Source organism: Lacerta agilis, chromosome 7 (genome assembly GCF_009819535.1).
Source record: "Lacerta agilis isolate rLacAgi1 chromosome 7, rLacAgi1.pri, whole genome shotgun sequence".
In the NCBI taxonomy this organism is placed as follows: Eukaryota; Metazoa; Chordata; class Lepidosauria; order Squamata; family Lacertidae; genus Lacerta; species Lacerta agilis.
The window spans coordinates 54,346,136-54,358,840 of record NC_046318.1 but is presented as its reverse complement, the minus strand read 5'-3'; the positions used below and the strand labels follow the sequence as shown (position 1 = coordinate 54,358,840).

The 12,705-nt window shown below is 41.7% G+C and overlaps 1 protein-coding gene across 7 annotated transcripts in view; it reads right to left on the bottom strand.

The window, feature by feature from the left end:
* SULF1 (sulfatase 1) overlaps positions 1-12,705 on the bottom strand; it is a 100,780-nt gene that overhangs the window by 16,191 nt on the left and 71,884 nt on the right. For all 7 annotated transcript variants that reach the window (XM_033155354.1, XM_033155358.1, XM_033155357.1 and 4 more), the window contains 4 exons: positions 12,110-12,238; positions 11,789-11,845; positions 10,267-10,396; positions 6-222 (listed from right to left, as the gene is read on the bottom strand). In XM_033155354.1, the coding sequence (XP_033011245.1) occupies positions 6-222; positions 10,267-10,396; positions 11,789-11,845; positions 12,110-12,238 (533 nt within the window). The remainder of the gene's footprint in view (positions 1-5; positions 223-10,266; positions 10,397-11,788; positions 11,846-12,109; positions 12,239-12,705) is intronic.

The following is a 12,705-nucleotide window of genomic DNA, read 5'->3' as shown; positions in this document are numbered from 1 at the left end:
CCTACTTTGTATTCCGGGGTTTCTCATAAAAGCTCTTTGATTTTTTCTCTGAGTCCTACTGCTCCGGTAATCAGCTTCTCCGCAGTCGCAGTCATTTTCTTTGCTGCTGTATCCCCGGGAGTGAATGCTTCGTGTTCTCTTTCTGATAGCAAGGATGTCACTGGACGCTTTACATTTGTGAATGCGGAGTTTGCCAGACGCATCTTCGATGCACTGCCACTTCTGCGGGGAAAAGACAACAAACAGGCTGCTCAAATTTATCTCCCCAAACCTCCATTTTTATTTTGAGAAGCACAACAGGCAATGCCTTCCTTGTGGTCCATAGTTTCTTTTTGAATTCTTGCAAAATATTACCTTACACTACAGGTAAACGTGTGTTTGCATAAAATGCAAATGAATTACACCATGGATCCGGCCCAATTGCCTTCTCAATCCAGCCTGCAGACGGTCTGGGAATCAGCGTTTTTTTACATGAGTAGAATGTGCCCTTTTATTTAAAATGCATCTCTGGGTTATTTGTGGGGCACAGGAATTCGTTCACCCCCTCCCAAAAAAATATAGTCCAGCCCCGCACAAGGTCTGAGGGACAGTGGACCGGCCCCCTGCTGAAAAAGTTTGCTGACCCCTGAATTACACCATTGCAGCAATTGGAAATATATAAACCATACAGATCAACTATACTAGGAGTAGCTGGGCAAAAAAAGCAGCCCCTGCTTCTCACTTGGATGGTGTGGTGACGGGGAATAATGAAGGCCAGTGATGGTCACTGGTATGCCCCTGCAGCCTCAACCTCACTGCTGCCCTACCCCACGCCATCCCCGTTAACTGATCCCACCATTAGGATGGTGGCTCCATATCCCACACACCCCCATGCCAGCTGTGTCCAAACTGTTCCATCCAGTGTCTCCCATTCACTCAACTCATATTTCCACTCACTGACCACCCTCAATAACACAGCCAAGAAACCGTCAGAGCACTCCCTTTCAGAAACACACTGGTGCAGGGCAACAAGAAGTTGCACTAAAATTTCTCTCTGCAATCCCATGCACTGTGCAACCAATCGCAGCACATCCTTGCAACTTCTCCTCTAGTCAGAGTCTGCACAGCTCCTCAAGGGCAGGCACAAGGCCCTTCCTTTTTGCACTTATATGTTCTCTCTTTGCCTATTACTTACTGCACTATGTGGACAGGTTAAATGGAAGTTGCATATGACTGAAGCCCTTAGATAATCTGACCTTTGGGCTCATGCTCTGCAAATTATTACTGCTTTTAATTTTTATGAATGTGCAGGCTTTAAAACATCCCAGCTAATCTACCACAAACTACAAGTTTCCCAATGGGCTAATGAAGAGAGATAATGCAGTCCTTGAGAAGGAAGTTTTCCAAAAAGCCACAAAGTAGTAGTTAAGCTTGATCTGCTGTTGCATAAAACAGCACTTTTCATGCACTGAAAACAATGGTTTGTGAGTGGAAATAGATCTGCTGAAGTCCAGCTTTCCTTGCTAGATCACAGAATATCAAGAACAGCTGCTAATTGCTCCTAATGGAAGTTAAAAGCCCATTCAGGTGACCTGCAGTATCAGGGTCCTCCGTTTGATCCCATATGCAGCTGGAGCAAAGCCACACACACATCGCATACAGACCAGGGGTGGTGACGGAGGAAGACAAGAAGAGTCCTAGGCATGCAATCTGTTGGATCGGCTACTGCTGGACTAGCATGGGCTTGGTCTACAGAGATCAGTAAACTACAACAGACAGTTTGCTATGTTTAGAACTGACCTATCTATGTAGCCCAGCCAACTGCAGAGGGTTTCACTTAAACATGGGTGTGCTAGATGCCAAAACAGATTAAACCGTGCAATGCTTTCCCTGTCTACTCAGACGTTATGTCCCACTGCATCCAACAGGGTAAACTCCCAAATAAGTGAGTATAGGACTGCAGCCTAAATGGATATAACCAGAAATGGAAAATTACTAAAAGCAAGGGATGATATGGTTTACCCTAGGCTCAAGGCAGAAGATTCCATCACTAATAAGCACTAATGAGATCTGGTTAAAAAACAAGGTACTGTGTGGCTGTGCGCACGGTGCCACACTTTATCATCATTGATGGGACAGGGAGGGGGTTATAACAGAGGGCAATGCCTAACCATGTCTCTTTGAGCCACCATTTTTTCTCAAGTTAGGAAGCTTCCCAAAATGATAGCCGTATCAGTAACCAGTGCTTCTTGCCCTCATTGCTGTGTGCTTCTCCCTTAGGTGATTATACAGATCAGCTTCGCTTCCTGCCTTTACTGCTGTGGGTTCTTTGATCACTAACCCTGATGGCTCTTCTTCACAGACACAGCTAGCCAGTCACCTGTTGCCCACTGGCAGCCAGCTGAGAGAAATCCTTGACCATCCTCATTACTTTGACCCAGTCATAGCTTTCAGGATTATGAAAAACCCTCCCACTTGTTTAACATCCGTTAAAACACAGTCCTGAAGCAGGAAAAATGCTTGGAATGTTTTGGAAGGGAAATGTAATGATGTCCACCTAGGGAACCTTTGGCCCACCAGATGTTGCTGAACTACAATTCCAATAATCTCTGCCACTGGCCATGGGCTTGCTGGAGCTGATGGGAATTTTAAGTCAACAACATATGGAGGGCCACAGGTTCCCCACACCTGACCCAGGGAAACAGATTTCTCCTGAGAAAATTGCCACTGATTTCTCTCCTGTTACCCAAAGGGGTGCTGCAGATCTTTGGCCACAATTTAATTCCTTGATATCCCCTCTTCTGTTCAGCATTGATGTGGTTGCACTTACTGGTGTAAAAATAATTCATCCTCTGTCACAGTAATGTCCATATCCACCAGACAGCGATCCTAGCCTGACTGCACTGGCTGCCAGTTAGTTTCCGGGCGCAATTCAAAGTGTTGGTTTTGACCTATAAAGCCTTAAACAGCTCAGGACCACAATACCTCAAGGACTGCCTCTCCCCATATAAACCGTCCTGGACACTGTGTTCATCATCTGAGGTCCGGAGGGTGATAACATGAGAATGGGCCTTCTCTGTAGTGGCTCCCCATTTGTGAGATGCTCTCCCCAGGAAGATTCGCCTGGCGCCTTCATTATATATTTCTGGGGCCAGGCAAAAATGTTCCTCTTCAACCAGGCCTTGGGCTGATTTATATTCTGCTGCCTTTTAAATGTGTCTGTGGAAAGGGGAGTTATTGTTTTGCTGATTTGTTTTACCTATTTTCATGTTTCAATCCTCTATTTTACTCTGTGCCTGAGATCTTATGATTAAGGGTGGTATATTAATCTAATAAATAACAACAACAACAACAACAACAACAACAACCAGTCCATGATAATAATTAATATATGCCTCACCAGTAGGTAGGTTCATTGTAGTTAATGGCACAGGGGCACCTACTGCCTATTTGTTACAGAATACCAAATCTGCCTTGACACGTCTTGGGCCTGTTGCATATTAAGATAGCCCAATGGTTGTCATGGTGACTACAAAGCTCTGAGCTGTTTCCAAGTCTGAGACCGCTTCCATCAGCTCAGACAGGGATTGGCTAGGCAAAGGGATGGTTGGTACTGAGGAAATCTCTGAAGTCTCTCCGTGGCCCAACACCAGGCAAAAGTATTTAAGATATGTTGTCTGCCATGCAAGCTACCTGCTGATAGAGACTGAATATAATTTAAGCTCCTTGGAGGGTTTTCCAGTATTGATTATGAATCACAGCACAGTAACAGCTCAATCCAGCTTAATAAGTGTTCAGATGAGCTGAACGAAAAACTCTGGCACATCCAAAAGTAGCCCCTCTTACAGATTTGACATAAACTTGGGAATTAAGTAAAAGGGCGAACACGTACACATTACTGCTGGTTTTCTAAAGGTTACAGTAGAAATTACCCATTGAATATAATGTTCAAATAATTAAAAGTAATTATTTCCTATTGTGGCCTTAAGCAAGTTCATACTTCTTCTGAGATATACAAAAGGTTATCTTTTGTAAACTCCTCATTGCACAAGTAATTATGTTATCTAACAGGAAGAGAGAAATTACAATACAACATATTTAAAAATTCTAGTATAGGGAACACACAAAAAATACTTATTTTTCTATATTCTGCCATCTATAGACTACATGCAAAATTCTAAGGACCAAACTAGACATGATGCTAGATGTGTCTTTGCATTTAATCACAGAACTGAACTGTTGGGAGGGACCCCAAAAGTCATTTCATCCAACCACTTGCCATGATGGAACTTCAGTTAAAGAATTCCTGACAGATGACCATCAAACGTGCATTTAAAAACCTCCAATAAAGGAGAGTCCACCACCTTCTGAGGTAAGTCCATTCCACTATCAAACAGCTTTTACTGTCAGAAAGTTCCTCCTAAAGTTTAGTCGGGATCTCCTTTATTATCAGTCAAATCCATTGGTTTGGGTCTTACCCTCTGGGGCAGCAGAAAAGAAGCTTGCTCCAACCTCTATGTGTCAACCTTTCAGATATTTGAAGATGGCATGCTGATCAGCAGTTCGAGAAACAGAATAGGAGACTAGCTCTAGTCACACAGATTTGCATGACTGCAGTTTATTTTTATGAGGATGCACACACATTACCCTAGCACTTCTTAGACTAGATCTGGGGTAAACAATTGCAATCTCAGATTATTGTTTTTTGCAGGCTAACATCTTTTCTCTTACTTCAATTATTATTCTAGTGTTTTGTTCTTTTTTTTAAAAAAAATACAAATAGCATCAGCTGGGTGTGTCAGATAATTATTAGGACTGTAGCACCAGTTAACACCTTTTCTTCCCTGAAGTCCTGTCAAAAATCCCTCTCATCATCCTGGTCATGCAGACCATGATACAACCCAAGGTTTGTGCCACTAGAGCTATAGCAGCATATACATGACTCAGCCAGTGAAACCAAATCAGCTTGTCATCAGGGAACATAAAAGCCTTTGATCCGAGATGACTCCACAACTGAAGTGATTAGAATAGCAGACTTTGGAAATAAGACTTGATGCTGGGTACAGTTTCATCCTCAATGTACTCCTAACAGTGGAGCCAACATTTCAGTCTTTCCTTTTCCTTCTGCAAACCTATCTAGTTCCCCACAATCCTCTAGGAAGGAATTTAATTCAGGAGCCTCAGTTCCTGCTATGCCTTACTGCTATCATTGTGGAAAGTCCATTCCATGGGCAAATACAAGTCCCCAACTTGAAGTTCCTGGAGCAAGAAATTAAAGAGTCCCTGTCCCAGGTCCTTACTTCCATTTGCCTCCTCCTCTGTTCATGCCTGAAAAGTTATTCCCACAAATCTAGTCACCTGAAAAGAATCTGGACAGTCTTTTCAAGGAACTGCCAAGAAAACTGGCAGCGATACACACCATTCTGGAAAGACTTTTCAATAAATCCCAAGAGGCAGATTATGGCGCCCTCCACTTATTGGTTTTATAAGTGTATTAATATAGATTTACATTCAACATTGTTAAAGTGCAATAAATGCCCCACTTAAGTATTTAAAATGAACACTGTTTACTTAATATGCTGTGACAGCTTTAGACAGCCATTAAAGCCTTTCATGTAATGAGGAAATTAATTACAGAGTCTACAAAAGATGCCTCGATGGTAGGCATGCTTAGAGGTTATGGAAACTCTGGCAGCTGACAATTTAGGCTTTAAGAATGTTGGAAAGGTTGATCACCAAGGCATAAAAAAATACAGCCCAGAGTGAAGAATTCATTCATTGGATTTCAGTGGAAATTTAAGTTTGCAAAGCTTTGGCTTCATTGTGCCCTAAGTCTTGAAAAACTAAGTTTTAGTGCCGCAATAGCTCAGAGACTTAGAGGAAAAACTCTGATCCTGCTTTCTCTAACTTGGTGCGCCAGATATGGAATGCCCCCCCCCCTCATAAGCATTTTTAAGCCAGGTAAAAATCTGTGTTCAGACAGGTGTTTCTATGAAACTAGTAGGAATATGTATATTACATTTGAAGGAATCTTATAAGCCAGGTTCCTTTGGCCTTCTGGGTGCTGCCGAATGACAACTCCCATCAGCCCCAGCAAGGATGGCCAATGGCCAGGAAAGATGGGAGTTGTAGTTCAGCAACATCTGGAGGGTGAAATGTTCCTCACATCTGTTATAAGCTTTTATCCAATTTTTGAGTGAATGGTGTGTGTGTGTGTGTGTGTGCGCGAAAGGAAATGGGAGCTGCTATTCATATTGATCTTGATTTGATCAATGACAGCTTAGCACTAAGGTACCCAGTACAAAGGAGATTCTGCATACAGATGTGGGGGTGGGGTGGGGTGGAACTGAAGTGTAAATGGCCATTCATTAATTTACAGGGAGGGACAAGCTTTCTTCAAGCTTGGGTATGAAACCTACTTTTTCTAAACATTCTTGAATGAGGTCTTATTGCTTTATATAGCTGGTTGTTGCTGTTTTAAGCAACAATATTCTTTCATTGTGTTTTTAATTATTGTTGCGTGCTGCCTTGATAAGGGGGCGTTTAAAACAAGAACTGTGTGGGAAGATGCTTGCAGCACTCAACCAGGTAGTCATATGGAGCCTGAACCTATATGGCTAAATTTAAAGCTGCCACCTATAAAGCTGGCTTAACAACAACAACAACAAGCAAATCAAATCTTAATTCGGTCTAGTGAAAATAAAAAAATGCAAAGATTTATCTGCAAAAGGAAGCATAAGGCTCAAGTTTAGCATCACAGACTTAGGTATTCTTTTCAGAATTATAGCACATAATAGAAAGATGAAATGTAACAAACAATAAGGAAGCAAACCAGCTTCTAATCACCAATTTACAATGAAGGGGTTTAGCTCAAATAAAATATCTTGTGTGCAAAAACAGTCTGCAAATGCTACCATTGTAAAACATGTCCTTGATTCAAGGGCTACATTTAAAAATAATTTCCCTAACAATAGTTTGTTTTGTGTGTTCCTGCTTTGGGAAGCAATTTATTTTCATTGAATGTCCCCAAAATATCCCTAATGACCCCTGCAGAACGCTGGACAAATGCCCAGATGCCATAGTTGAAAGAGTTTACCTTCAGCTAATTAAGTCACATTAAAGGTAACTGGAATGCATCAACTTACAAGGTAGCATAAAATAACTGAGAACAAGGTGGAAGGCATAACATTTACATGCCAGTTTCCCCATTAAATTTTCTATTTCCTAGTCAACTGAGCAGGGGGAAACACATTTACAGGGAGGAAATTCTTCATAGAAACTGCTTAGGGCAAGTGTTATTCTGAACTCACCAATTGAGTAGATATTCTTTAATATCTATAAGAGCTTGTGACTATCCTTGCCAGCATACTATACTTATCAGTGGAAACATTACTGAAAATTTCAAAGACATTTATAAGGAATGTGTAGTTTCATGCTGAAAGACATTAATATTGTTATCAATATACAGGCATACATAGAACCACACATAACCACATAAAAATAGAATCTTAAATACACATTAAAATCTAATGGCGGAGGAAGGTGATGGTGGGGTAGATGCCAAACTGATTCTGCAGGATTGAAGCCACTCCTATCGATAATAGTGCATGGTTGAGTCACACTGAAGATCAGTGTTTGCAATAATTTTAAAATCTGCCATAAAATGAGTCTGAAATACCCAGAACAAAGGGGCAGAAGAAGCAGAATAACCACAGTCTGGCAAATGTGTTGTGACTTGTAAGCAAGCTCAGTTGGTTAGAGTGTGGCGCTGATAATGCCGAGGTAGCAGGTTTGATCCCCATATGGGACAGCTGCATTTTTCTGAATTGCAGGGGGCTGGAATAAATGATCCACAGGGTCTGTTTCAACTCTACAGTTATATGATTCTAAGCAAGCAACAGAATCAAGCACGCGCACACATAAAGTCTAATGTATACTGGACTAAAGATAACCCAAAGCCAACACCAATTTTGGATACGCACAACTCTTTCAACCCAATTTCAGCCTTGGTGAGGCAATTAAGGACAAATGGGTGACTGTCAAATTCTGTTTCTCTCACTTCCTCATTTTTCCAATCTTAATTCTGCACATTTTCACATCAGTTTGAAATTTTTTAAAAAGCTGAAAATGTGTTAGCATTCTTGTGTGAATTTTTCCTACTATTCAGATTTCTGTATGCAATTTCTCCTAAGAGACACAGTTTTGCAAAGCAATTTTAACTAACAGAATGCATCTTTATGTTATTTTTGTACACATAACGTGGATGGAGAACTACACTGCAAAATTTGGAGAAGTGTGAATTTTGAAGTATGGCTGTGTTTTTGTTCATACTGTATATTGTTTTGCGTAGTACAAGTTAGATAATTTCACCTTTAAATGTGTTCTGAACTGTCAGGAACTTTCTTCCCAAACCCTAGGAGAAACCCAGTTGTTCCCCAAGGCTCAAAATGATGTGCAAGCACGAGAGCTTTTTTCCCACTCCTAAATTTGCCTCTCATTCTATGGAGTAGACAACTTACCATCTCATGTGTCCTGTGAATGATAGTGGAAGGATGTGCTACCTTGTACCCAAACACTGTCCCTTACATTTACTTACACGCGCGCGTACACATTACCTAGAGTCTGGACTTTTGTTTGATGATCCTACTTAAATCAAAGTTTCCTATGCACCATAATTGCATTTGTAAATGCTACAAGGTTGTTTCAAAAATCAATGATGTCAGCAAAGTAATGTTTATACGCAGTGTCATAATATGAAACGCTTTTAGTGGATTCTTGGAACTGTCTGTCTGGCTAACCACTTGATACTTCAACCCAGCTTTTACCTGGTGATGTGTTTCAACTGTACTCTATTGCTACCCATAAAGGTGACCTTTACCAGTATATGAATGGATACTTATTTATTTTGGGAGCACAGAGAGAGTGCCAAATGAGATTCTGCATTAAACGACATCCTAAACTTCCTTTGAAGTATTAAATGCTCCTTGAGTAAAAACAGCAGTCTTTACAAAACTGTACAATTCACGGGTCTCTGAGCAACTTCTAGGACAAAGCAACAAGATAGACATGAAATCTGTCATTAACATAAAAGCTGCTTTGAGAAACATTAAATGTGTTAACAAAAGTGACATGCAGTAAAGCTATTGCTAGCTTTTTCCAAAGCTAATGCCAAACATCTAGGAAAACCCCTTTAGCTGTTCTAAGGGTGGACTCAGACAATCCTCCTGTTTAGACCACACAGTGATACTTTCCATAGCTTGGAATTCACACAAAACTGAAAAGGACTTGCATACATTTGATTTCTATAGCCTTCCTGTATTTAGCAATGACATACCATGGGCTCCTCTGGAGCTGGGTGAGAGGAGGCCTTGTCCAGTTGATTATAGAGAATGGAACCCATCTAATCTAACACCCTGTTTCCAGCATCAACTTACCAGGTATCTCCAAAATACTCACAAGCTGAGCCTAAAGGCAGCACCAGTGTTACATTTGGCAGTGCCCTTGACACCATCCCAACTTTCCACTCCTTTCTCCCTGTGGCAGCAGCTGGAATGTGACAGTTTGGGTCTTTTTACTATCAACACCTCAGAAAGGTGTAGCAGCAGCAAAAGCAGCAATCTAGACAGCCAGTGCTACTGTTGACACCTACCACTGAAAAGAATTCCTCCCACAATCCCTCTGAGGAGCTGATGTAGAGTTGCTCTGGGTGGATGCCAGCCAAGCCAAAAGCCAGCAAGTGTCTGGCATTGAGAGAAGCCTCAGGCCCAGGAAGCTTTAGGTGGCAGTCTGTTTGTTGACAGGCCCTCCTGAGGGCTCAGGCCATTGGCAACTGCCCACTGTTGCCAACTTCTGGTGCCAGATCTACATGAAGACACCAGTCCTCTCCCACTTGTTTTAACTGTTTGGGAGAGGAACGGACTACCTCGGAAGACGGTGGACTCTCCTTCACTGGAGGTTTTTAAACAGAGGTTGGATGGCCATCTGTCAGGGGTTCTTTAGCTGTGATTCCTGCATTGGACTAGATGACTCCTTGAAGTCCCTTCCAACTCTAGAACATTTGCAATATGATTTGCTTCCCAGGATCTAGTGTCTAAGAGGCCAGAACCTGGAAGTTTCATTTGGCTCATATGGAGAGGAAGATATGTGCACTGCCTTGAGCTCCTTGGGAGAAAGGTAGGATATAAAAGTAATTTCAAAAAATTAATAAATTGCGTGCTCACCTAATCTCTCAAGAAGGCACACACAGTAGAGACATAATGAAAAACGGAGGGATAGTCTCTTGCTTACCTGACCAGGCTGCTCACAAGCTGTTTGATATCTTGCTTGCTGACACAACTCCTTTACTCTCTCATATTTGGGCAAGTGATTCGATTGCTGGGCATTTTTGCTCGCTTCTTCCTTTTTGCGCAGAAATTTACTTTTTTATAAAAAGAGAAGAAAAGAAGCAGCACCCTCAGGCATTTATAAGTAGCACACAGGTATCCTGACAATCAAGCAATATAGAAAATGTCGTGAAATAAATAAGGCAAGCTTTCCCTGCAGCAGTAGCAAATAACAAAAAGACAAGAAAAAGCCAACGTGGTACCTTTCCAGATATTGTTGTACTGCAACTCCCACCAGCCCCACCCAGCATGGGAAATGTTCAGGGATGATGAGAATGGTAGTCCGATAAGCTTTGAGAATTATGCGAGCTATGTGCCTTGAGATGAACGATGTTCATGAGGCCCAGGGTAAAAACCTGGAAATGGCTTTCATCTGTATCTTTGGGGATTTCTCTGTTTCAGCCAAAGTTATCCCCTTTCATAAGACCTTCTACTATTAAGAAGACCTGTGGAAGCCCCAGGAAAGCCCTTTCCAGATATAACACACCCCAAAATAATGTAAGTAGGGAGGGCAGCACTGAAGATGTCACCCTTGGAATGATGCATGTTCATTAGAACACCTGAGCAGAGTTCCTACACAGACTGCCATGCACACAAGCCCTTTTCCTGTGAAAGATTCTGCATCATGGGAGATGGGAGATACTTGCACAGTTGAAACTTCAGACTCCTCCCAAACCCCACACTCACTGTGGGAATGGGAGAGCAAATGGGATACAAAGAGTTCAGGAAGCAGAACCACACTCTGGCCATGACACAACTAAGGGGAGGATGCCTGACCAGAGTTATGAAGGCGCCTTCATGCATTCTAATAAACGTGCATAGGTCAAGGGCTGCAACCTACTGCTCCCATGTATGTATTAATGTCCAAAAAAGAACAATGCACACACACACACACACACACACAGAGAGAGAGAGAGAGAGAGAGAGAGAGAGAGAGAGAGAGAGACTGCAGGTGCTCCTCTTCCTACTTCCAAGAAGAGCAGGCTGCTTATGGCGACTCATCAGTGAGAGGGAGGTTCAGACACACAACTGTCTTTATTACTGCTTCATATTATTTCTGGGTTGACCTCAGACATCAAAAATGCCAAGTCTCAATCTCTGACACATGAAACCATGAGTCAAAGGCTGTTGCTGCAGGACTATGGATCTCTTGGCATTGGACAGACAGCTAAGAGCAGCAATTAACAGACAAGCTGAAGGAAAGAAAAACAATGGGATCTGGAAAATTGCTGGATGAAGCTGCTTTGAGGTAAGGAATGAGCTTCACAGATTGCAGTGTCAATGGCAGCAAACAAATGGGCCAAGCTACCAGAAAGAAGGAAGCTAGATCTGTGCGTTTGCACGTAACATGTATTGCTTTGCTGTCCATTAAAAAAAAGTTCCCACCAGGAAGATTTTCCCAGAACTCTCTCAGCCCCAATAATTACCCTCTTTCCACTAGGAATGTATCACGCCAAACTTTGGTTTTCTTGTTTGTTCGAAACCTGAAATCAAAATAATAATATTTACTGTTGGCCTCTATGACTATGTTTGTCTGGGCAATTAAAGGTGAACTATTTATTTTCCCTCCAAACCAACTAGCTGCCCACATGTTCCCACAGTTTTAGAAATGTGTTCTTTAAAATAGTTTTAAGCTGGGAAAGCAAGGGCCGACTCCACTAGTTTTACCACAGTTCGTTTTCTATCTGCTTATTGATTTACTCAGGCATTCACTACCAGACAGCCTTCAAGAAAGAGCTTTAACTCACCTGTTTCCTGCTTTTTCAAGGTCCAGCAGTTTTAGAATAGATTTGCCATCCATATCGGGAGGCGTGTCGAGTCCTGCAATATCCAAAACTGTTGGAGCAAGGTCAATATTCAGTACTAACTGAGATATTCTGCAAAATTACAAGAAAAGGTCAGAGTTATATTAGGCACGTTGGAAGCAACCTTTCACATCCTTGTAGAATTTGAACAGCAATTACTTCTACTGTAGTACTTTGATGTAAAACTGTATAAGTGAAATCTGAAAGTTCCCCTTCCAGAACTGTGCAATTAGCAGGAACATGCTAATATCAAGACATTTTCTTAATATGAGTCTAAGTTAAGCAGTGATATGAGGCAGACATTCTTCTCTTGCTAGTAGACTCATCACAAAATCTATATTTATGTAGCCTGCTATGCCACAATGAGTACAATATATCTTCACATGACCCTAATAACTCTTTAGCAGCAAGCCACAAAAGAAGAACTGCTCAGGGCTACAATAAAACAATGAAGGAGCTCCATTATACCTTTAGCAAGCATGCTCTCTCTGTCTCTCTCTCTATATGTATATATAAAGGGGAGGGCGTAAGTTTGATCT